This window comes from Bos javanicus, chromosome 2 (genome assembly GCF_032452875.1).
Source record: "Bos javanicus breed banteng chromosome 2, ARS-OSU_banteng_1.0, whole genome shotgun sequence".
NCBI lineage: Eukaryota > Metazoa > Chordata > Mammalia > Artiodactyla > Bovidae > Bos > Bos javanicus.
The window spans coordinates 45753555-45780470 of NC_083869.1; the positions used below are offsets into that span (position 1 = coordinate 45753555).

Consider the following 26916-nt stretch of genomic DNA (forward strand, 5'->3'; position numbering starts at 1 on the left):
CTCCTTTTGCTCTCAAAGTTGTCCCAGCATATATGATGAATTACATGGTCATCTTACTGTCAGCCAAGTACTAATAATTCATAACTTATTGTTAGTTAGAGAAGTTTAACTACATAAACTTCATCAGTTCAGAAATGTGGAAGGTCAAATCATATCTCCAGAAAGAAGCAACTTCCTAAGTTAAAACTCTGAGAAAAAAAGGTGGGGGTAAATCTATTCTCTTAGCATCAATTAGTCAGTCCATTAACAAGGCCAGAATTTCCCAAGATATGTTCAACAATTCTGAGAAGTGCAAATAAGAGTTACGTGTGACATATTAAGTAATGTTGAGGATTCTTTATGGTGTCAGAAACTACCCTGCAAACTTCACTCGCATTTCCTCATCATTACTATTAGGATTTTACAGATGATGAAATTAAGGCTTTGAGAGGTTAAGTAACTCATCCAAGGTCACACAGATACACTTCTTTATGTTTTTCTACTCCCAACCACTATGTTCATTGCTTCCCAAGCAAGTAAATATTTTGATAATTTTGGGGAATGCTGGGTTAAACTCTGTTAGGCAGGCTACTTTTCTACAGAGCCTCTTACTATTGTAATATATCAAAGGGCATGGTATATCTTCAAGGGGTGATACAGGCATAGTGTCTCCATCACTCACTGGGACATAAGACCCTTTTTGTGAGGACCCTTTCTGCAGTGCAGACTTTGGCTAGTGCTGCTTTAGGAACCTGAGCAGGGCCAGCAATCCCTTTTTCTGTAGGTCAGTTCTCTGTGTATATGAACACAGCCTTACAAACTGAGTCTGAGTTAGTCTTCCTTTGGGGAGCTCCAGTTTTCTTTGCTCTGAAAGGAAGAAGAGACAATCCTTAGATCCCTGAGGCTTCATGGCCCTAGGGTTAATACTTACATCTGTGCTTTTAACCATCTTTCATTGTGCGTTTTCGCTCCCCATACTGAACTTTCTGATTTTTCACCTTATCTTCTCATTTACAAATCTAGAAATGTCCATCAGGAAACCTATACTTTTTTTGGGCCAATGTCCTTAGTACAATAGCTAAAACCTCTGCAAATTTTGTTGGTTGTAACAACATGGATGGACTTGGAGGATATTGTACTAAGTGAAGTAAGTCGGAGAGAAAGACAAATGTTGTATGATATCACTTATATATGAAACCTAAAAAATAAACTGGTGAATATAACAAAAGAAACAGACTCAAAGATATAAAGAGCAAACTAGTGGTTACCAGTGGGGAGAGGGAAGGGGAAGGAGCAAGATAGGGTTAGGGGATTAAGAGATACAAGCAACTATGTATAAATTGAATAAGCTACAAGAATACATTGTATAGCACCGGGAATATAGCCAATATTTAATAATAACTATAAATGATGCATAATCTTCAAAAATTGTGAATCTTTATGTTGTACACCTGAAATTCATATGATATTCTAAATCAGCTATACCTCAATTAAAAAATTGTAAAAATGGGTGAAACCTTTTGATCACTTGGAGCACAGGAAATGAAGATGAGTAAAGAAGGACTTTTAGAGGGAAGAGAGAACAAATATATGGCTATTTTTAGTCCTCTCTGAGACTTTCAGGTGGGTGGATAGCGGGGGTGGATGTTGAGGCAGTGGAAAGGGAGTGGTGGGTTGCACCTGCATTTTTCAGCTAAGCATATCTGCATTTTCCGGGTCAGTCAAGGGTGCTTTGATTTTAGGGAACGGGAGACTACTGATAAAGGAATTAAAGGGCAGGGTCGGAATCCTTCCTATCCCCTCTTCTCACTGAAACAGAGACAATGGCTGACCTTGCATGCTTAGGTCCCTAGTGTAGTAGGATTCAGTTTTCCAATGGCTTTTGTTACTCAGTTATGATCATCTTCCACTTTTTTTTCCTTCTACTCACAAACCTCCCCTCCCCTCTCTTCCAAACCTTTCCCTCTTCTCCTGAGTCACTGAAACAGAGGTTCCCAAAGCCAGTCTGTTGCTGTGACCCGAGCAAGCCAGTTCTGGCATCTCAAACAACCTGGCTTAGCTATTGTTCCGTGGCCTAAATACCTGATGCAAAACATTTCCTAAGAAAATACAAGCACTTAACCCTTCCCCACCCAAGATTTGCTTTCAGTGTTTTATAACGATGTTTTGGGTAAGAAATGTTTTTGCTTTCATAAATGCTCACGAGGCTTCCTTAGAGCAGCCCCCATGAAAACGTTTATCCAGAAATTCTAATAAAAGTCAATATGCACAGACAATTCCGTTCCCCACTTCCTCCTGGACTTGTACAGTCCCAATCTTCAGCACAGCGTCGTTTGGGTCCTCAAGTCGTCGCCGAGCTTTGGACTGGAAATCGATCCCGCATGGTCACCCTAGAGGGCGCACTGTCTACATTTTCTGCAAGTAACTAGACGGCGCTGTCTCCCAGGCTCCATAAAAGGGGAGGAGGCGGATCAGTTTCCTTCTCTCATTGAGAAAGAGGATTGGAAGGCCGGGCGTATAAAGCCGCGCAGAGAGCGTGAAACAAAGCAGTCGGATCGGAATTGGACTTGGGAAACGCCGTTTGGAGTCAGGCATAAAACTTGTTGGAGAAGAGTAACGAGCCTGCTCCTCTAGCTCTCCTCGTCCGCGCGGCGCCTCAGGGGTTCCTACCACCCTTGCGGTTTATTTTTATATCTGCTTTTTGTAGAGAAAGAAACATATATATATATATTTTTTTTTCCTCTTAAGTGAAAATTCCTGTTTCAAGAGAAAATAAGACAAGATCAATGAAGGAGAGAAGAGCCAGCCAGAAATTATCCAGTAAATCTATCATGGATCCTAATCAGAACGTGAAATGCAAGATAGTAGTGGTGGGAGACAGTCAGTGTGGGAAAACCGCGCTACTCCACGTCTTCGCCAAAGACTGCTTCCCCGAAGTGAGTGTGGCCGGCTGGGGCTGCGGGCGGGCTGCGGGGAAGGGATCCCCATCTCGAGGTGGGTTTCCCTGGCTTTCACCCTTCACCCGTTTCTCTCTCTCTCTCTTTTTTTTTTTTCAGCCGTCTTTCTCACCGCTTATTACTTTCGCCCCGGTTAATTGCCGGGAAAGGAAAAGTGGGGTGGAAGCGTGGAGGGGTTGGGATACGCTTACACATTCTCCTGTTAGCTTCTGAAACTTGTTCGGTCATGTGTGCAGAATCTGGGGTTGGGAGATTCGGATCCTCCACTCTTGGAGAATCCGGGTGGGGCGAGAGGGAAGTTAGGGCTTTCGGAAAGGATCTGCGTGTTTAGTATGAGATGTGGTGCGTGTGGATTTGGGGGGGTCTTCGTTTTTTAATGGGAGAGTAAAGGGACTATTTTCAAAGGGTGTACTGCAGCTGTCGTGCATTTTAAGATAACCTCCTTGCCCTCTTTACTTCTGTCCATTTTATCCAGAATTACGTCCCTACAGTGTTTGAGAATTACACGGCCAGTTTTGAAATCGACACACAAAGAATAGAGTTGAGCCTATGGGACACTTCGGGTAAGAGAATCATCTGACCGCGTGGCGCTCGGGCGGGTTTCCAGGCGTTCAGGGGGGTGCGCAAAGGTCTCGGGGCCCCGCGTTTCTGGCACGCTCTCGGCACCCGCCAGCACCCGTTCTGCGTTCCTCCGTTAACTTTGTTTCTTATGAGGGATTCCCTGATGGATGAAAATTTTGCCCCTTCTGAATGGGGGTGGGGGGAAGATACTGGGTCGGGCAATAGCTGTGGGAAGAAAAGGAAGCTCCGTGCCCAAAGGGTCACCCCAGGATGTAAAATGCTTGTAGCCGGGTGTCCGGGGAGCGGTTGGCTCGCGGAGCTGTGCCCGAGTCCTCTCGGGGTGGCCAGGGTAGCCAAATGTTAGGGGGGATGTGTGCGCCTTGTCGGTATCAACTGGCTCTAGGATGCGAGCGCCCCTCCAAGATCTAACCTGCTGCTTGGCTGGTAGGCTGGGAGCACCGAAAGGGTGGTGGGAGGTGGGAGAAAACCCCCGAAGCCACGCACTTACGTGCGGATTCCGCGCTTGCGGAGAGAGTAGGGGGCGCGCAAGCATCCGCGGCGCTCGTGACGCCTACTGCCAGGAATGCGCTGGCGGCGCGGGCAGCACCCGGCGGGGGTCCCCGGGCCTCCTCTCCTAGCTGCCCGCCGCCCGCGCCGCCTCAGTGCCGACCTGCAGATCTGAGCTCCCCTGCCCCCGTGGTCACTTGGTGTCCTCCGGCCCACGCCGTTCCCTCCTAACCCATTGCATCACCCCTCTCCAGTGTGCGAGGCCGCGGGCTGCCCTATTCGCCTTTGACCTTCCCATCCAGTTGAATTATTGGCACGGTGGATTATTTTCTAGTGTCTGGGGTTCAAGGCCGGGTTATCGCCTTCCCACGCACACACGCACCAACCTGGCACGCAGCTGTAGGGAGGGCTGGTTACACGGCGAAGGGGAAGGCTTACCCGCGCGGATATTAGGGGTTCGGTCTGGGTCAGGCGCGGTGGGGGCGGTAACATCACCTAGACTCTCCGGCTGGAACCCGGGGACCCGCCGACCCTGCTGCGGTGCCTGGCGGCGTAGGAGTGCCTTTTCCAGGAAGGGTGTAGCCTCTGGAGGAGGAGGAGGAGACAGCGGGAAGGCCCGGGGAAGGCCCCTGAGCTTAGGTCTAGGAGTTTAGCAGGGAGCTGGGCTGCTGCGGGTGAACCGAGCCAAATCCTGGGTGAAACTGGCGAGGAGGCGCGCGCAAGTGCCAGCACGCAGGCTTTACTGTCGGGCGGGGAAGGCCGGCGAGGTGGACCTGCGCTCAGCTGGGAGGGGCCTCGCGTAGAAGCTTGTGGGCTGTGCGAGCTTCCCACCGCCCCCGGCTGTAACCTCTGGAGCCCCGGAGGGACTGAGGCGATTAGAGAGCACAAGGAAGAGGCCAGACTGACAGGGTCGCCAGAGGCAGTCCCTGCACAAAGGCAAGTGAGAAGTCTCGCGCGAGCGACTCTCACGGTTGTTGCCAGGTGCTCCGAGGGCTGCAGTAAGATGCGTTGATTTTGTTTCTCCCTGGAGAGTCGGGCTCTTCCTGGAACCTCGCCAAGGGTAGCAGAACCAAAACCTCACTGGATTTTATGCTGAGGATTGCACACACTCTCAAAACTATAGGGAAGGTGGTGATAGACGGAATGCTTGTTTCAGTCATTTCCATCGTCAGATTTGTACACAGCCTAGTTCTTAATGGGCTCCAATTACCAGATATATCATGGTATTTTTTATGCATCGTGGGCAGGACAGCTGGTATGGTACCAATAATTAACACCAACACTCACCCCCCTCTCCCAGTCTGTTTGGACCTAATGCAGGATAAGAGTGATTTAGACATGGGGGTCTGTGAGTCTGATTCGGTCTTTGATACAAGAGCTATGTTTAGATTTTAAGCTACTGCTTACACGGATATCTAGGTTCGGATTCTCTCCCTCGCTGAGTCTCGTTTCATCATCTGCAAAAAGGATACAGAAGCAAATAATGTGCAGGATCATTCCTATCTGTAGACTTCTTGGCTTTGGGTCACCAGACAGGCAAATCTTTTTGTTTCACTGATGTTGGTTGGCTTCAGCTCTTAGTCCCCGTGGATCTGGCATCCCACGCCCTAGTTTTCACCACCCATGAAGCCAGCCGGATTCTGAACAGAGGCACTGCTTCCTGGTGGATTTAGGAAAGAGACCCATTTGGGCAGGGAGGGGGCATGGGTAACCTTAAAGGAATGTTGGGTTATTTACCCCTTCCTTGTCTCAAGCTTCCAGTCACAGGACCACCAAAGGAGATTTTAAATTGGGCGCCCAAAGGGCTAAATTGACTTTTTTTTTAAGAGAAAAAAGACACATGCTTTACAAAGGCTAGGAAATAAACAATGTAGGCAGTTTATAGTTGGAGGCTATGCTTCACATGTGCAGATAAATACCACTTCAGATAGTTTCAAATATTTAATCCAAACTCTACCGCTTGTTGTCTCTGCACACATAGCCTCATACCTTGCACACAATAGTCACCCAATAAAATCTGTTGAATGAACAAATGAATAATCATATGCATCATTTCCAAGGAGATGAGATTCCCTGACATTTATCATCACTGAATTACCTGTGCACAAAGAATGGCAACTTTATAAACATTGCCTTTCATCAGATTAAAGATAATTACCTGAAATGAAGTCTGTTGTGAAATAATCACTGTATTTTTATTTAATGAAACAAAACATACGTGTATTTAACTAAAATGTGAAGGTCTGAAAAACCTGTGATTAAAAAAATATCACACTGCAAATTTATCCAGTAATGAAATCGTAGGGCAAGTTTAGATTAAGATTTATATATAGTGGAAAAAAGGCATAAGGGAATTATTTAGAATCCCATTATGTTGTTTGTGAGGTGAAGTGTGAGTTAATTAAACACAGTCATGAAGCACTATTTGGATTCTAAGAATAGACTACTTCCACCAAAAATGGTTTATCATTCATGAGTGAAATAAATGTAACAAGAGCCATTTCATCAGCAACTAATCATTAACAGTTTTTCGTTTCATCTCAAGCTTTTCATGGCACATTTCTGAACAGGGTGATTTTTTTTTTTGGACAAACATTTGACATTTTCTTTGCCTACTAAGACATTTGTTTAGTTCAGGTTGTGAAAATAACTGTATATGTCTGATGCCTTTTGCTACATTTATTTTTTCCAACTGCTATCAATTTAACTCTGGAGAAAAGTTTTCCCCTTCTAGAACTTTATGAAAGAAGCAAAAGGAGGCATGTAACTTCTCTTACATAGGGAGAGTGATGACATGAACTGTGTTCTTTCAATGACATTCACATCCTGCTTAGCCTCCAACCAGATATTAAGAGACTCTCTCCCCTTTCTTTCTGCACCTACTGTGTGCAGGCCCTCTCTGAGGCCTTAGAGATTATAGTTTTAATTCAAATATTGTCATAACCTGCTGAGGGTCATACACCCAGGAGAACGAGTTTGTCCCCACTTAGTTTGGCCCATAACCTGTGATGCAACCTGTGATGAGCCGATTTTGTCAGATTCTTGAACCCAAATGCCCTTTTCATCTGGTTGCTGTGGATTTCCCTTGTCAGGCATCCCTAATGTTGATAGATCCCCTGATCCTCCTCAGGTAGAAAATGCTTCTAGCTGCCCCCCCCAGCGCACACACCAATTAAAGCAACCACAGGTGGCAATTTGCCAGTTGGTGTCTTATGGCTGCTTAAAGTTATTTCAGTCCCTCTAAAAGGAAACATAATTTGAAAAGATACATGCACTCCAGTGTTCATGGCAGCACTGTTTACAGTAGCCAGGACATGGAATCAACCTGAATGTCCATTGACAGAGCAGTAGATAAAGGAGATGTGGTACAATATACAATGGAATTTTACTAAACAATGAAAAAGAACAAAATGCCATTTGCAGCAACACGGATAGACCTAAGAGACTGTCATACTGAATGAATGAAGGAAGTCAGACAGAGAAAGACAAATATCATATGACATTACTTATATATGGAATCTAAAAAAATGATACAAATGAATTTATTTATAAAATGGAAATAGAGTCACAGAGGTAGAAAAACTTACAGTTACTGGGGGGTATGGAGGGTGGGCAGGATAAATGGGGAGATTGGGATTGACCTATAATGCTACTATAAATAAAATAGATAATCAACAGGGACCTATCTACAGCACAAGGAACTCTACTCAGTACTCTGTAATGGCCTATATGGGAAAGGAATCTAAAAAAGAGTGGATATTCCTATGAAGTGAAGTGTTAGCACTCAGTTGTGTCCGACTCTTTGCAACCCCATGGACTATAGCCAACCAGGCTCCTCTGTTCATGGAATTCTCCAGGCAAGAATGCTGGAGTGGGTTGTCATTCCCTTCTCCAGGGGATTTTCCTGACCCAGGGATTGAGCCTCAGTCTCCTGCATTGCAGACAGATTCTTTTCCATCTGAGCCACCAGACAAGCCCTGGATATATGTGTAACTGATTCACTTTGCTGTGCACTTGAAACTAACACATTATCATCACTATACTCCACACACTATTATCACTATTAACACTATTATCAGTCACGCTATACTCCAAAAAAAAAAAAAAAAATGTAAAAAGAAAAACCCAGGAAGCAAAGCCTTCTTATAAATAAAACAGCATTGTGAATTCATCCTGTTAAAGGGGGGATTTTAAAGGTAGTCTTCAGACATAGGTCTATGATTTCTTTATTTTAATGAGAAATATTCACTTTTTATTGATGATAAGCATTTTGATTAAAAGTTGCAGAAATGCTCCTACTGGTTTTTAAATTCACTCAGTGGGTTTCTGTAAAACAGTGGGTAATGTCTTGTGCTTCAGATTCTTGGCCACATTTGCCAAGCATAGAAGCAATCTGTAGCATGAAGCCAGTGCCTACTAATAATAGAAATCCACCATTTAAGGATCACCATATCTTTTCCTAAGTGATTTGATTGCAGTGTAATTTCAGGACATGTGATGTAGGGAGTAATAATCATTCATTTTAGCTTTTAACCAAGGCAAGGTAATGCACATTTTATCTAAGGCATATTATTAGTTTTTAAAATACTCAGTTTAGCTGCTAATATTCCCCCATGATAACTCCTATACACTTTTTTTGAATCCTGTCCTGATACAAGGTTCTTTTAGGCCATGAGTGCTAACATTAACACTTCCTGTACTAGTTTTTAGCAGTATTAACAGGAAAGGTAATATTCTTTAACTTTTATACTTAAAGGAAAAGGTAAGAGAGCAAAGTCTTGATTACTCGTGACCTGACTTTGAGGACAAATTCCTCGACATCCATAAATCTATATTGTTATGTTCGTAGATTATGCATCAAGTTTGAAGAATGGTCTCAGTGATAAGCACTTTTGAAATATTTCTTAACTGGGATGGGAATGTCAGCAGTGTAATCAGTATATAATTAATCCAGAAAAGCAGCATCCAAAGGGTCACTGGTCCCTTTTTTGTCAGTTAATAGGCAAATTAACACATCAGTACTTATAGAAATAATTGAAACCGGTAAACATTTTTTAGAGCTTTTTATGTGCCTGAACTCTGCTAAATGCTGTGGGAGCTGGAAGAGGGAGGTGCGACACCTGGCTAGCACAGTGCCTGCCCTCAGAGCACTCACAGTCTAGTACTTCTTCTTAAGAGGGTGAGCCGGGAGGTTCTAAAGCTGGACTCACTTAACAAGAAGATCCAAAGAAGAGCCGAAGACTGCAGTGTCAGCCCAAGGCCTCTGACTTGTGACTCACTGTAGCCCACCACAGTTTCTTCTTTATCTCTAACAAGTTGACTCAGTTCTTAAATCTGTAATATCCCTGCCTCTTGAAAACGTGCTTATTATGTTAAATGGCTAGCAAGGAAACCAAGATTCTGAAAGTTGAAGAATTTTAACTTCAGTTAACCTTCTTAGAGAAAGGAAGAAAGGAAGAGTTTACACAGAAGCCAAAGAAGCGTGGGTGCTTGTTTTGTGAGTCAAAGAGGAAAACTGCACAAAACTAGTTAGATCGTAAGATAGTAATGAGCTCCAGGAGCTTAGAATTTCAAAGTCAGCTTTGATTCTTAACTTGAATTTTTTCCTGAAACTCTGTAAGAGATGTGGGTTAAGACAAAACAGGTCTGAGTTAGAATGGTGATATCTGATAAAAAATACCTAAAACTATATTTGGAGAACTGTCTACTATGGAATGGTTTCTATCTTTCAAAGTTTATATCTGTCTAAAACTGTTTTCTTGCTAAGTTGCACATTTTTGGTGAGGCATCCAGATTGGTCATTCTGATGCCACCTGTAAATAACCGGATGTTTCCTCATTAATCCAGTTCTTTTGCATGTAGCTATAACACCAGGGGACCCATAGCTCCTCCAGTTAGCTCATGGTGCCTGGTGGGCTGTGCCAAATGAATTGCTTGTGTCGCCACCCTTTTCTGATGCCCTTTAAATGTCAGCCACTATATGCTGGCAGCCTTACTCAGAGACCCTCTTGACAATACAGGAATTTCAGTGGCACGAAGGTAAGCTGCCTCAGAAGTCCAACCAGGAGTTGTACACGTTGGCTTTGAAAGATAAGCCTGATGACAGACATAGTGTGTGGCATAGCAGCTTCACTCATGGGTTGTTGCTGAATAATAAATAATATTTTTAGATGTATGCCTATCTGCTCTTCTTTCTAAAGCTCTGTGACTTGCTATAGTTCCACTTTAAGTGAAATATTTCATTTCTTATATTTTTAAAGTATCTCAGTAAGATTGGGATTTTAACCCTAAACCTTTATTTAAAGCTCAAAAAAATAGTCTTATTTCTACCTCTTTGACTTTCCATGTAACTACGTATCTACATTGTTCCCCAAAACTGAAAATAGTGATGAATTTTTATATAAGTAAAATATATATAAATGTATATATATAAATAAATTAAAATTTATTCTAATTTTATAGCAATAGAGAAATGCCCCCCAAATTTTCATAAAATCTGTTTATAATTTCTGTTGATCTTAACCTATAGAAGAAACAAAATATCCTTCCTGGGAATACTTGTTGCATGTTTGAGGGCATGATGCTTGTAGTACAAACTGCTTGGAATAAAAGAGTTCAACAGTCTTACTTACAACGGAGCCAGACCAAAGGTTCTGCTTGGACTTGATTCACATTCCTGAGATAATTGCTGATTGGAGCTTTTACTCTTAAGTGGAGATGGCATCAGGAAATAGAATCTTATAAAACTGGGCAGTTCATCTGCATGGTAACTGCTGTTGGGTACAAATATTCTCTTAGTCACAAAAAAATACCAAAAGCGAATGTGTTTCCTCTGCCCAAAATATGCAGTATTCCTGATTTTATTGTTCTAGGTAGGAATTTCTTATGGCGGAAAGTGAAGTTTTTCAATTTTAGGTTCAAGTATTAATAAAGAAAGTTGCATTAATGAAATATTCAACTAGATGAGTTTTGAGTTCTCAAGCTCCTATAAAAGCTTCCCAGTCTTTGAACTGGTTTTGCAAAAGGTTCCACAAAGCCTCCCTTTTGGGCATTAATCTTCAAACATATACATTTAATTATGTACATATATGGTGTGTTCTATCTTTGTGAAGAGATGACTTAAGCAGACAGGTATGTATCTGCAAAAGTAGTTTCTGGGTGAGGCACTTTGTGACTATTCTTGGGCTGGAAAGACTGCTCTCGCCCAGAATTAATGATCTTGAAGACAAGGATGGGTAGACCTGAAGATTCAGAAGCCTTTTAGAACTTTGCTGATGTTTGCCAAACTGCCGAAACTCAGAGAACCTCACAGGGCTCTATTGCAGTCTTCGCCCTGCAAAGCTTGGTCCTTGCGAGGTTTGGGGACACATTTTGTGTATGTAGTGTCCTTGTTTCTTTACGGTGTGGAATTTTCTGAAAGTTTCCCTTTGATGATCTGACGCTTAAATAGAAAGGACCTTGGAGTAGTGCTAGGTACTTAAAGTTACACAAAGTATAAGAGAAATGCTGCATCAGAACTAACATGTGCATGAAGCCTACTTCACTGGTGAGAAAGTTTTATTCAATAAGCAAAGCTCAGTACCTAGACTAACTGAAATGGTAAAGAAGAAAATGAAAGTGTTAGTCACACAAAAATGAAAGTGTTAGTCGCTCAGTCAGTCCTTTCTAACTCTGTGACCCCGTGGGCTGTAACCCACCAGGTTACTCTGTCCATGAAATCCTCCAGGCAAGAATACTGGAGTGAGTTGCCATTCCCTCCTCCAGGGGATCTTCCCGACCCAGGGATTGAACCCTGGTCTCCTGCACTGCAGGCAGATTCTTTACCATCTAAGCCACCAGGGAAGCCCTGAAGTTCAGTACTTTTCTACATAATACAAAATCATTCAGTGTTCTTTCTTGCCCTGTGTTTAGTTCTATAGTTACCTTGGAAGTTTTTCACATGCTTCTTTATTTAAAATAAAGAATATGTAGAACTTAATCTTTTCCTGTTTGGCTTAACAGAATGCTTTAAGACATTTCTGATGGGATGGAGGAGGAGGGGCTGCTACTTTTCCTGTCTCATCGGCTTACTTTCTGCTTCTTTCTCTGGGGTCACTTCTGCCTCCCTGTATTGCTTCTCACTTCACAGGGGCATTCCTGGAATTCCTCTTCATTTCTTCTTTTTTTTGGCTGGTGAGTTATCCCACTCATGCCTGTGATGACACTGTGCACTCTTAAGCTTGGCTTTTCCTCCTTGCTTTGTGCAGTAGTTTGGCTTTATAGGCAAGAATTCCAGGTGCTTAGACACAGAGCAAGAACATGCAAGTTGAACTGGATATTTTCTTTTCCCCTGAAGGTTCTGCTTAGCTGCTGAATTGTTAGATTCTTCCTGGCAGGACAGTTTTTTTTTTTTTTTTTTTTTAATCTGTATCAGTTTTCCTTTTTACTCTGAAAAAAAGCAGACCATGGGTTTTTCCATTCAAAAAAAGTTTTAACCTTGCCTTATCAAGCCTTATAATAAATAAGTGATCTTGTTATTTTTAATGACAAATTATTCTTGTGGTTAGGCAAATTATGCTTATAACTAATAAATGTGGAGATCAGTTTTATTACTACCTTTGGACACTCTTGGTTGATCTGAAAGCACTGTTCATTAGCAAAAGTAATAGGACAGATCAAAGTGTCATTCCTAATTAGATCTTGTTAAACCTCTTAAAAATGACTTCAGAACCTCAACAAGCAAGGTGGTTTATTTCTCATGAACTTTAACCTGTATATTTTTTACACGTTGTGTTTTCATTCAAAATATAAAACCCAATAAAAACAAAAGTAGAATCAAACTTCCATAAGAATGTGGTTTAAGTTGCAGACTTCATTTATTTTAAAGTCAGGCCAATGTCTACATTTTTTAGATATTTGGGCACAATCACTAAGCACAGGGGGCTTCTTCCCAGGTGGCTCAGTGATAAAGAATTCGCCTGCCAAAGCAGGAGACATGGGTTCCATCCCCAAGTCGAGAAGATCCCCTGGAGGAGGAAATGGCAACCCACTCCAGTATTCTTGCCTGGGAAATCCCATGGACAGAGGAGCCTGGCTGGCTACAGTTCATGGGGTCCCAAGAGTTGGACACAACTGAGCGACTAAACAACACCACCACTAAGCCCTGGAGGCTGCTTCCTTGATTCTAGGAAGCCTGTGTCTCCAGCAGTGAAGGAGGCCTGAAGACAAAGCCACATCCCCTTTGTGGCCTTGGAGAGGGAGGGAAACCCAGTACACAGAAAGGAGGGCAGGGTGGTCTCTGCAGACATGTGCTAGCTTAGAAATTAAAACCGTTCCTCTGGATTTTCTTTGCAGTTTGAATTTTAATTACTCTGTTTAAGTACCTTTGTAATTCTCCAACTGTCTTTCCTTAATTTGTGTTTGGAAAAGATGATTTTCACTGTTTTGTAACACAGTCTTAGATCAGAGATTAGGAGTGTTTACTTGCTTTCACCTTAGTCAAAGTTTCTGTCCTCCAAAGTTCAGGTGAACTGGAGACTCAGGTGAGCTGGAGACGGGAAAGTAACCACAAAGTTTTCTTCCCAGTGGGAGTGATTTCCAAGAAAGGAGATTTCTGAAGGCTGATTAGGCTTCTAACAGTCTGAATTGTTGCAACGCTGGGAATTTCTGGATTTGGGGTCAAGTCATCTCCTGCTAACTTTGGTAGAGCAGAGGAAATCCTCGTGTATGTGGCTGGTATTTGAATTCCCACTCTAAGATATGGAATTTTCTGATTCTGTGTTTGGAAAAAGAGATCCCCTGATGTTTATGGCAGAAACTGTGCCCAGGTTAGACTTCGGACTCGGAAACAGAAGCTGCGATTGAGAAAGTCTGAACTTCACAGAACAAATATGGAAATCCCAATGTGTCTGTGTAGAGTGATAAGCCATCTCGTTTCTGAGTCCTTTCAAAAATGTTGAAGTTGATGGAGTCTTTGTGAATTTTTCTCTTAACCTCAGATATTTTTTTCCTTGAGTGACTGAAAAGGCAGCAGCTGCAGTGTGTCATTTTCAGAAACAGCCTTATTCTAATAAGTCTTACTGTTTAAAATGGCGTGATTGCTTATTTTTTTAGCTGTAAAGCCTTTAAACTTTGGCAAAATACCTTTCTTTTGTCAGTCTCTGCTTCATCAGGGTCCTGATTCCAGATGTGGGCAAGGAACTGCTGCAACTCAGGACTGATTCTGGCTTTGATTGGTCTGTATTTATTCACACTTTCCTTCCTTATGCCTAGAACATTTCCCTTCTTCCTGGCTTGGTAGACACACCTGGCTTGAAATTGTCACTGCTGGTGAAAAGGCCACAGCATTCCTGGGGTTAACCAGTGGGTACTGGGCACCCACCATATCCTGTGAAAAGAGAATGGTGCACCCTAACCACACATAGTAACTTCGACATCTCAAGAGCAGCCTCCTGAAGATTTTTGTTTTGATAGAAATTTAAAAGATTATTTGAAATGCCTCTTTAGTCTTTCTCTTTCCCTGTCTTTGACTTTTGAAGTTTTGATTTATCAGGGGACAACATGTCATGTTTTTCTGCTGGAAATGGAAGGTGATGTCAAAATGAAATTGGGTTTCAAAAAGACTGGTAGCTTAGAGGTTTTTTCCTCTATGCTGGAGTCAATTTTATATATATATATATAGTGATATATATATATATATATAAAATGAGTTTCCTGTTGTGCTTGTGCAATGTCAGTATACTGAAAATGATTTTTCAAACCAAAATAAATAGCATGACAAACTGTTATTTAATTTTATAATTGGCCTCATGCAATCGCGCATCGTTTGGGGTTCTTAAAAGAACAGAATAAATGTCCTATATAATTAGAAGAGGGTTCTGTGGTTAAATTAATTGGCTGGTAACTTGAAGCTTTAGGATTTAAATTAGGCTAGATTTAACTCAGTCTCATATCCTAAGTGTTACTCCCAGAGATGGAACTGTGTAAAAAAACGACAGAATTCAGTATGGCAGTTATTACATTCATTCTCTGTAACAGGAAGAGTCTATATAGGGTTTGGGGATAAGTTTTAAGTAAGCATGCTCAAAGGTCATGGCTCATTGTAACCTGGAGACAGGGTGGTGCGAGATGAGGTTCACGATGGTTCTCTATGCATAGCTGAACCTACCCTTTTCTTCTCTCCCTCAGCCTCCATTGTACTTACAGAATGATCTTGAATTTGGGGCTCCTTCCCAAGAAGTAGTTCCAGTTATGGTGCTTCCTACTTGCGCTCAGCTTGCAGTAGCCCAGCCATGTGCGTGTGTGCTCAGTCCCTAAGTCGTGTCCGACTCTTTGTGACCCCATGGACTGTAGTCCACCAGGCTCCTCTACGCATGGGATTTTTCCAGGCAAGAATACAAGAGTAGATTGTCTTTTCCTACTCTGGGGGATCTGCCAACCTCCTGCACTGGCAGGCAGATCCTTTACCACTGAGCCACCTGGGAAGCCCTTAGCCTAGCCATATCCATAGTTACGACTTTTTAATCTCTTACTAAGTGCGGGCACTGCCCAGGTTCACTTAATCCAAGGTAGGTACTGTCGTCGTCTTCATTTCATGAGTGAAGAATTGAAGAAGCAGTGACCTGAAGCTACCTGCCCCTCCCCTGCAGGGGTAGAGGTGGATTTGCACTTCAGGACATTGGGTCCCAGATGCTCTGCCCTTGACCCAGCTGCCTTTCGGGCTCTACTCTTTGCACTAAAGATCCTGGCTCCTCCCCTTGAATTTAAGTCAAACAGTGAGGCTTCCTTGCCTTGTTATAGAAAGAAATATAGTACTGTTATGGATGGTAAAGAATCCACCTGCAATGCAGGAGACCTGGGTTCAACCCCTGGGTCAGGAATATCTCCTGGAGGAGGATACGGCAGCCCACTCCAGTATTCTTGTCTGGGGAAATCGCATGGACAGAGGAGCCTGGCGGGCTACAGTCCATGGGGTGGTAAGGAGTCGGACGCAAGTGAGTGACAGCACGTATGACTGTTACACAAAAACTCGAATGAAGTTTTTGGCCAGCCCAACACTACTGGACTTTTGTTTGCTTTCTTTTCCAAGAATTAGAGGTGATGTGAGCCATGTGACCCTCCAAAGATTTAGCTCAAAAGGGCAAAGTTCATGCATGACTGGCAAAGGGGATTTTCATCTGACAACTTGTATATCTTGTTTCTTCTCAGGTTCTCCTTACTATGACAATGTCCGGCCCCTCTCTTACCCAGACTCGGACGCTGTGCTGATTTGCTTTGACATCAGTAGGCCAGAGACTCTAGACAGTGTCCTAAAAAAGGTAAGTTCTAGGGAGTGATGACACAGATCGATACTGGCTACATTATAAATTAGAAACATTTGGTTGACTGGGAGCTCACACACTCCAGTTAATACCCTGCTGTATGTTCTGCAATTAAAACACTGAAAAGGACACTCTCACATTATAAAAGGGTTTCCACTCATATGTGACCTAAGTTTTGATGATGAACCTGCTTAACATTTGATCTCATTTTAAGAAACAAAATACCTTTTTAAGAACCTCTGTGTTATACTTTGGGTGGCAGTGGTGCAACTCACAATAACAATACTCTGTTACTGTTCAGTGTGTCTTCCTTCTTTTCTTCCTTCTTTCATTAATGTGTAGACTGTGCTTACTTTTCAGGTTTATATATATGACCTCGATTCAGGGCTTGAAATGAATGCAGTCATAGCTGTTTAGTTTAAAAAACCCTGTATTTCAGTAATGATGTTATTTATTAGAAACAGAAATATAATGCATAGGGGAGAAATAGGGCTACGTTTCCAGGCAATAGACCAGGTGACTTGTGATCGGGGTGTTGTCGTACACTAGTAAACACAGTGGTTGTATTCAGGTTGTAAGTGATATCACATGGCTAGTGTCCGGAGACAAAGGTAAGGGAGGTTTGTCCATGGCGAGGGGACCCTAGGAAGCTCTTGTCCATGGCGAGGGGGCCCTAGGAAGCTCTGTGTGGAACCCGGGGAAGGTCAGGAAGAAGGGACCGTGTTGCAGGTGGTCTCTGGTCCTGGCCAGGCCAGGAGAGGGAGGAGAAACCTAGGACTGAGCCCCAGGATAGCTAGAGAAGGCACATGCCTGTCCAAGCGCCAGTGCGGGGCAGCCTCTAGTTGACTCTTCAGTCCTGGTCTGAATGCCATGACATTTCAGAGTCAAGCCTTTCTAAAGCCCCCTTCTCCTCCATGCACTCAGGCTTCATCAGAGGATGTGCTTGAGAGCACGGCAGTGTCCTTGTATTTTGTCTGTTTTTATTAGTTTGTTTTTCCCTCTTATGTTTGACTACTGGCCTTGTGTGTCATGATGAAATTAGGATCTAAGGTGAATCAACCCCTCCCCCCAGCCCCATCTCTTTACTAAACATGACAAACACAGTTCAAGGAAATACTAATTTCTTAAAAGATGAAAGCCTCTTTTTAGCTTTTTAACTCGTTTCAGTGTTGAGTAATGTTTGTGTCTTAACACAAGCGATGGGACTGTCAGATTCCAGCAGGAATACACCTTTCCTGCCTTCGAAGCTTGTGAACAATTGCTAGATGTGAGGCAGAGTCATCACACAGCAAAGAACGACAGAGCAGCTTGTCTCGTGCTTGTCTGTGGATCAAAGAGACTGCTTATTTACTGGAGTTCTTATGTGATGTAGTATTGGGCTATGCATAATTTATGGTGAAAAACCCTGCTTCTGTTTTATTTTGCTTTTGTCTGCTAAGACCAAATGAGGAGTGACTTGGCCTTAGAGATATTAATGAAAGTATTTTACGTTTGTGTGAGGTTTAAGGCTCATGATAACCCCTGCTATGGGTTGTCTAGATTAATTGAATCCTTTAAGTCCTTGAATATCAAAGAGGTTAGAGTGACTTAGAGCTAGAGAGATCTTATTCTTTATTTTTTTTTTTCCCGATTCACCTTCTAGTTCTTACTCCAGGGCTATCTAACACATGGTAGATGCCTCTAAATAATACTGGGGGGAAAGGGAGGAAGGAGAGGAAAAGGGAGAAAGGAGGGAGGAAGTAAAGTGAAATGAAAGTCACTCAGTCGTGTCCAACTCTTTGCGACCCCATGGATTGTAGCCCACCAGGCTCCTCCTCAATCCATGGGATTATCCAGGCAAGAATAGAAGGGGTTGCCATTCCCTGGACTTTGGTGAAAAGTAGGTATTATTCCCTTCGCTACCCTGGTGTATTTTGGACTAGAGTTTATTGCCCACACTTCTGGATCCAGAAGTGTCCTCTAGAGATCTTTTAAATTACTCATGCAGGATGTCCCTTTTATGTAGTATTATAGACATGACTTCATCACCCTCCTCTCTTGTGAATTCCTTTCTGGAAGACACAGCTACATTGTAATCATCTCTGTAACCACCACAGAATTTAGAGCACTGAACGCATATTTGTGAACGTGGGGAGGGAGAGTCAGACAGAGATTCCTGACCTCAGCACCTCTGATCACTCCTCTTCAATGCCAGAGCTGTCCTATGAACTGTCTGAACTCCTGACTCCCATCCTGATGGTCATCTCCAGCTTGAAGAAATGAAACCACAAAAACTCATCCATTTGTTCTTCTAAAAGGACAACTGGAATTCCCTGCCAGCCATTTCTGGAAGTTCTTAGAGTTCTTGTTGGGCCATGAAACAACTGGCTGGGGTAGACTAAATTAATAACTTACGTAGCATAAAACTAACTCGAGGGCATGCGAGCTATAGGACCAGATGCCTCTCTGATAACCCAGGAGATGGGCCTTTGCAAATGTCATGGTCTTTGTTGATTCAACCACTCCAATGGAAGCTCCTTGAAGGCAGGAGATCCCACTGTGTTAACTCTAATCTCCAGTCTCTGAAATCTCAGTAGAGATTTCAATGCAGGGTGACTGCTCTGTCTTTCTAGGTGGGGTCAGTGAATGCGTATCTCTGCTTGTGTTGACTTTTCCCATGCTGGGAAGTACCAGCTAAACATATCCAAGGACATAGTGACTTGTTAGAATATATAATTTTTCTTAAGTCACGTTTATCTTTCAGAGATGCCTCAATAATTAAGAAATTGCCTTAGCTACTTTCTGATAACACCCAACACGTCTCTTACAGTAGTAATGAGTCACAGAGAAAGAGAACAGATAATAACGTGCTTAGTTACTTAGTCCATGAGATTTTCCAACAAGAATTCTAGAGTGGGTGGCCATGCCCTCCTTCAGGGGATGTTCCTAACCCAAGGATTGAACCCACGTCTCCGGTATTTCAGGCAGATTCTTTACCTGCCAAGCCACTGGGGAAGCTCATAGATAGTAGTATGGTTCCCTAATGGATCCATGGGCTTCCCAGGTAGCACTAGTGGTGAAGAGCCCACCTGCCAATAAAGGAGACCTAAGAGACTTGGGTTCAATCCCTGGGTTGGAAAAAAATCTCCTGGAAAAGAGCATGGCAACCCACTCCAGTATTCTTGCCTGGAGAATCTCCTGGTTCCTCTGTCACCAGGACAGAGGAACCTGGTGGCCTATAGACCAAAGGGACTCAAAGAGTCAGACACGACTAAAGCGACTTAGCACACACACAATGGGTCCATACTTAAAAGCTGCTGCTGCTGCTGCTGCTGCTAAGTCGCTTCAGTCATGTCCGACTCTGTGTGACCCCATGGACTGCAGCCCACCAGGCTTCTCCGTCCATGGGATTCTCCAGGCAAGAACACTGGAGTGGGTTGCCATTTCCTTCTCCAATGCATGAAAGTGGAAAGTGAAAGTGAAGTCACTCGGTTGTGTCTGACTCTTAGCGACCCCACAGACTGCAGCCTACCAGGCTCCTTCATCCATGGGATTTTCCGGGCAACAGTACTGGAGTGGGGTGCCATTGCCTTCTCCCATACTTAAAAGCAGTAATGTTTAATATCTACTCAGCAAATAAATGCAAGTTTGCTCCTTCATCTGAAGTGACACTCTCTTTTAAACCTCCCTTCTGTCCTATTTCCAGTGTCTGCCAGTAGAGAAATTGTTTTCCATTGTGTGGATGCCAGCACTCTGTTAATTCTTCATCTTCTTTTCCCCCATAGTGGAAAGGTGAAATCCAGGAGTTCTGTCCCAACACCAAAATGCTCTTGGTTGGCTGCAAATCTGATCTTCGGACCGATGTCAGTACATTAGTAGAGCTCTCAAATCACAGGCAGACCCCGGTGTCCTATGACCAGGTATGTATATAGTCAGTGCGCACATGTGGATTATAAAGAGTGACAGAAATGAAACGTCACTTGTAATAAATAAACTAAAAAGTAGCTACTTTTCTACAGGGTCAACCAAGGGTCACCACCAAGTGCAAGTCCCTCTCCTGAGATGGAGAATGAGCTCCCTGTGTCCAGATTGTGCCCATCTATAAACAGAGGTGGAAGAGGCTGGTGTGTCTGTGCCTCTGGCTTCACAGCAAATATCCAGGCCCCTTCCTGGCAGTCCATTGCTCAGATTAATGTAAAAACTGCCCAGTGAGCATCAGAGTGATCCGGGACAAGGTTGGGCCAAAATTATGGTGATATTTTGATTGTGAGTTTCTCAAAAAGCTTTCCAACATTGAGCAATTGACTGTGTAAGGATTCATATGTGTACATGTATACATAAGGCAAATTTGAGAGAAAACCCTTTAAAATGTTCTGTCATTCAGCAGAAGAATCATGTGATACTTGATTACTTGAGGGCAGAAACAGTGGCTCATATTCAACCCTTTGTATTTCTCTGCAACTCTCACTGGCTTTAAAGTTAAATAGATTTAAGAGAGAATGTGGTCAAAATCAGTAATACTCTTAAAGAGAGTTAATCTTATTTTACATTCAGCAACATAATAAAATACTACAAAAGGCCATTGTCAGTAAAATAGAGCACCCCCCCCAAAAAACGTCTTTTAGAGTTTCATCATTCCTGCAGGCATTTCTCCCAAGTATTTAGGAAGAAGGAGGATTAGTTTTAAAGTTCATTCTCTTAAAACTTCCAAACAAATTCTAAAGACAGTTCCTGTTGAAATAGCTAGATTTCTATTTATTCATTGTTTGACCAATCATACTGTGGTCTTCTTTGTCTTTCATTCTAGTTAACACAATTCTGGCTATTTAAATAAGTTATTTTGATGTAGACATGCTCTTCTTGGGTTCCCTTGTTGTCTGGTCCACATTTAAAAATTACATATTTTATGTCTCCTAAATTATAGATGTGTAACAGTATTATTCCTTTCCTCAATTTGTTTTGGCCCTTAATCATTTAAGTTTCAAAACTGATTCTAAATTCTCTTATGGCTGCTTTTTGTACAGCCTATTAGCCTTGAGTGCCATTTGCTCAGTTGCTCAGTCATGTCTGACTCTTTGTGACCCTATGGACTGTACACCAGGCTCAGAAATTTTGCCAGAAATTTTCCTGGCAAGAATACTGGAGTGGGTTGCTGTTTCCTACTCCATGAGTGCCATTTACACTCAAGAAAAGAAAAGTTGAGTTCCCCATGAGGTGGTGAAATAGGATGGAAGAGCCAGATGACTACCAGAGCTGTGTGAAAAATGCAGCATTTACATCCATGATCTTTAGCTTTTTCACTCTTTGCCAGCAGTAAGATTCTCTGGGTAATTCTATACTCTGCTGTAACTTGGAAGATCTAAGTGTCTAGTTACCCTAGGTTACAGTTGGTAGTGAAGATAAATCACCTCCTAAAACTTCTACTTCCTGGCAACACCCCATACTGACTACCTGATGATTGGGCTGTTTATTGATAACCCAGTGTCATTAGGCCAACCTTTAGCACCTCTGGGAAGTCAAGCAGTGCCTACTGAGTGATGACAATTGAACATCTTAAGACTGGTCCTTGACTGCAAATATTTATGCAATAATAAAGAAGGCAGTTAAAATGTTAAAAATTCAATTACATATTAGAAACATTTTGTGATGCATTATAATTTTGAGGTATTGGAATATACTTTCTAACTTTCCCCAGAGACTTATTGCTGATCACAATCCCTTTTGTTTCACAGGGAGCAAATATGGCCAAACAGATCGGAGCAGCTACTTACATTGAATGCTCAGCTTTACAGTCAGAAAATAGCGTCAGAGACATTTTTCACGTGGCCACTTTGGCATGTGTAAACAAGACAAATAAAAACGTTAAGCGGAACAAATCGCAGAGGGCGACAAAGCGGATTTCACATATGCCCAGCAGACCAGAACTCTCGGCAGTGGCTACAGACTTACGAAAGGACAAAGCCAAGAGTTGTACTGTGATGTGAATCTTCGGTTATTTTTTTATGAGGACAAGGAAATTAAGTGTAAAAACCACCACCAACAAAACAGAAAGGTGAAGTCTGAACAAAGTGCACAGCCAAAGTCACGTGTTCTGGAGGCTTAGGAGGCATTTGGAAGGAACCTGTCCTTAGATTTGGCATGTAGAACAAGTGGTGGGAAGTGAGTTCATTGAAGAGTTTTGAAATGTGACTTGAAAAATATGCCAAAAAAGAGAGATTCAGATGGGCTAGAGGTTGAAGAAGAGAAATGCAAGTACCTCCAAGAAGAAAAATCACACTCTGAATGGTGCTTGCGTGTTTGTTTTCTTTGTTAGAATCTATTCACGGATCTCTACTTTGATTTAATTTTTAAGTGTTTTAATCTCCTTTACAAAAAAGTATATATTAATATACCATCCTCATTGGGGAACTGGCACTGTGACCTTAGCGTTTAGTTTTCTAGAGGATGTGATCTAATTTTCTCCTAGCTCATCATTAAAATGGAAATTGTATCAGGACCCACGGGATATCCAGAGGAAAAGTTGGTGAGGCTTTGAAATCTTGCTGTCCTGAAGATAGTTGAGCGAGATGGTTCTCAAGGAAGGCTTTTGCAGTGTTGCAAAGTGCGCAGACCAGCACTACAAAGATTGAATAGGTCAACTAGAAGAAAAGTGTCCATTTTTATTCAGTCTGATGGTTCTGTTCATCCTTGTGATTGTCATTAAAAAGTGGTAAATTGCTCAATGTGATATTTTTGTGTGCTGTTTAGAAAAGAGGGTGTGTGATTTTTTTTTTTTTTTTTTTGCCATCGTTGATAAAAATGCAAAGTCAAATAAAAGGTGTCTTGGTATGACGTCATAGAATGATCCAAGGGGGAAAAAAATGTAGGTACTATTGATATTTTCACCTGACGAGATAACGAATGAAGGATAGTAGCAGAAAGCACAGTTTGTGAGTTAAGTTGTCTGGATAAGAAACCAAAAGTACTAAGCAAAAGGCCTATTTTGGGATGAAGTTCCAAAAGTTGGCAACATTTGATAATCGGTTGGCTTATTTCAACATCTTTCAATGAACATGATAAGAGTGGCCCTCTGTTCCATGCTTTTGAGAATCTTTAGAGGAAAATTATATAATGTCAGTCCTACACTATTCTAGAGAGTGATTGCTAAACCTCAATCAGATTCTGCCAAGGCCGTGTTCCATACTTGATCACTATTACATAAAATAATCAGCCTTTAAAATAGTTTACAGATATTTTTTGACCAGTTGCTTTTAGAGCTTCTTTCAGAGAAGAAACCAGATCCGACCTTTTTATTGTTGGCGCTTGTTGAAAACGAGCTTTCTTTCCGATGATAAAGCTTCATTTTTGAAGTGTTGAAGCTGTGCTCCCATTCAGTTGTGGCAGGAGAGGAGATTAAGGTAATTACAACACTCAGTCTGTGTCTTACAAGCACTTTGTTTTGTCTCTGCAAGAAAATACCATTCCAGTCATTTTCCCCAAGAAATACAGACGTTTTACCAACATGATATGCTCTGATTAATGCAGCATTATGCTTTGGGCAGTATTACAAAATAGCTGGCAAGTGCTTTCTGTATTTAAATATTGTAAAAAGAAAATAAGTTATAACTGTTATAAAGCAGAACTTTCGTTGCAGTTTTTTAAATGTTGAAGTCACTTTGTATGTTTGTTTGGTCAATGTTTCTGCAGTATTTATTAAAACATACTTTTTTTTGTTTCTTCAAATAAAAAAGTAACCATGTCTTTGTCAAAATGTGAGCTGCCTTTCATTACCTACTTCCTGATTTAGCTGTTTATTTTTCTTTAATAGAGTTGATTACAGAATCTGGCCTCACATTTCCTGGATGGGTAGGCCTTGGAATTATTTGCTTCTTGGCAGAAGTTGGAATTTCTTGGGGGAAGATACATCTGTGTATATAAAAGTTTTTCATGATGATTTCAAGTCTCAAGAAGGAAGTGGAGTGTAATTAAAATAAGTAATTTGATCATAAACAGAAAGAGCCACCATAGTGCCTAGGATTAATTCATAGAAAATGTGGGGATTTCCTTCAACCCTTCAGTAATAACAGTATGATACAGTCTCAGGTCCCAAGTTAATTCTGATAATAGGGCTAGTTTGTTTCTGTGGCCTCTGTAGCCCCAAGCCTCAATTCCTAATCCGGCATCCACCTTGCAAGGTGTGCTCTTGTTCACAGAGGCCTGTTGTGCAGATGACCCCAGATTCAGCTATTGCAACAATTAAAGAAAACAGCAAAAAAAAAAAAAAAGGCCTTATTTATGGTAGCAGCATCTCTAAGTAACACAGAACAGCACAATTCAGGCTTCTTCAGTGACCTGAAAGTTGTAACCTCAGCATGAAAAAGCTTAGGATCAAGAGAAACATGGTGGCCCATGAACCCAGTCTTTTAGCTGAGACTCTTACATGCAAGTTTCACAAAAATGTCCAGAGATATGGACATGTGGGTACCTCACAGCTATTTAGGAAAATTCAGCTATTTCTACACAGTTAAGTCACTTCATATAAAAACTACATCCTTGTGGCTTTTTAAAAAAGTGGAATATAATTTATTTATAATGTATTAAGTTTCTGCTGTACAATGAATCAGCTGTGTATATACATATATCCCCTGCTTCTTGGGCCTCCCTCCCCCCATCTGTCCCCCGCTCCCCACCCCTGCCAGGTCAGCATAGAGCACCGAGCTGAGCTCCCTGTGTTAGACAGCATTTTCCACTAGCTAGCTATTTTACACGTGATAGTGTATATATGTCAATCCTAATCTCCCAATTTGTGCCACTCTCCCCTTCCTCCCCTGTGTCCACATGTCCCTTCTCTACATCTGTCTCTATTCCTGCCCTGCAAACAGGTTCATCTGTACCATTGTTCTAGATTCTACATATATATGCATTAATATTAAAATATTTGTTTTTCTCTTCCTGACTTCACTCTGTATGACAGACTCTAGGTCCATCCACATCTCTATGAAAGGCTTTAGAAATCTGAGATGTAGTGACTTGCTTGAGAATAATTCTCAGAAACCAAGGATCTAACAAGCACGACCGAACAAATGAAAGAACATTGACAGTATGGGATAGTCTCATAAAATTTTTTAAAAAGCCCAGAATTACCAAAAATATCTGTAACTCATTCTTGTCGGCATGTAGTAAAGGGAATAAAAAGACTTTCCTAATCCTTGGTGTTGAGTAACTTCTTAGGCATAACATCTAAATTGGGCTTGCAAGAAACTCGTTTCTCAACAATGACCGACACAGGAGAAAAAACCCAACAGTTGAGTTTCTGCTGACCTTGGCAGTATTTTATGGGCTGTACAGTAATGTTTCCCTCTGGTGAATTGTTCTTTTCCAGTGGCTTTAATTTGTTCAACAGAAAAGAAAAAAGTTGGTCTTCAGCCCTAGGCATGTATGCTTTCCTTTCCTCCTCTGAATTTTTGCTTCAGCAAACATTTATTCTAAGCATTCTGTGAACATTCCTTTCTATTGATTAATGATCATGATTAATGCCTCTTTAAATGCTAAAAGGTGATTTTCAAACTCTGAGTAAGACTTTGTGTCTCACTTCTATTAATCTTTCCCAGCAATAGGAATAGTTGCTTAGAAGATTCTCACCTTGTAAGGAATGTGCCTTAAATGCAGATTTAGAAATAACCCAGGGAATTATTTTTTATTGGAATAAAAAAAGAATCAACTCATCCTTAAGACTCCTGAAACTCTTAGCGTTCCATGTCCTTTTTGATGGGCTATTTTGACATTAGCATTCTGTTCTAAATCTAGCTTTTATTTTTGTCCTTCCATCAAGCACATATTTACTGACTGCCTACTATGTGCCTGCCACTTTACTAGGCTTGACACATAATTATTCCCAAAACAAAATCTCTGTCCCAGGGAATTTATAATTGATTTGAGAGAGACAGTCATGAACAAACCACAATGCACCATGTCCAGGTGTGACCTCTGTGGACATTAACTGAGTCTTAGATACTGGCTGATGGAAAACATTCCTATATGTAGACAGGTACCAATGCGATACGCTGAAGAATTGATGCCTTCAAATTGCAGTGCTGCAGAAGACTCTTGAGAGTCCCTTGGAGACTCCTAAGGAGATCAAACCAGTCAATCATAAAGGAAATCAACCCTGAATATTCTTTGGAAGGACTGATGCTGAAGCTCCAACACTTTAGCCACCTGATGCGAAGAACCGACTCTTTGGAAAAGACCCTGATGCTGGAAAAGACTGAAGGCAAAAGGAGAAGGGGCAGCGGAGGGTGAGATGGTTAGGTAGCATCACCAACTCAATGGACATGAGGTTAAGCAAACTCCGGGAGATAGTGAAGGAGAGGGAAGCCTGGCATGCTTCAGTCTGTGGGGCTGCAAAGAGTCAGACACAACTTAGTGACTGAACAAAAACCACCACCAATGCAAAAGTGACATGTTACACCATCTTTAGAATGCTATGGTATGATGGTGCAAAAGAAGTTTGCAAATGCATCCTAATGGGTGATATCCATAAATGGTGACTATGGAAGAGCAGTGTGAGTGTAAATGATGGTTGCCCGTCATCACCATCCTATTTGTATAAGGACTTTAGATTTTCGTGCTAGGTTAAAAGCCCAATAGGAGAC

General features: G+C 41.9%; 1 protein-coding gene across 1 annotated transcript; it reads left to right on the forward strand.

The window, feature by feature from the left end:
• The first annotated feature begins 2458 nt into the window (after positions 1 to 2458).
• RND3 (Rho family GTPase 3) lies at positions 2459 to 23004 on the forward strand. The gene is made up of 5 exons (XM_061438354.1): positions 2459 to 2915; positions 3412 to 3499; positions 16191 to 16300; positions 20068 to 20202; positions 22015 to 23004. The coding sequence occupies exons 1-5, from the start codon at positions 2766 to 2768 to the stop codon at positions 22264 to 22266; spliced, it is 735 nt and encodes a 244-aa protein (XP_061294338.1). The 5' UTR covers positions 2459 to 2765; the 3' UTR covers positions 22267 to 23004.
• Positions 23005 to 26916: the final 3912 nt, after the last annotated feature.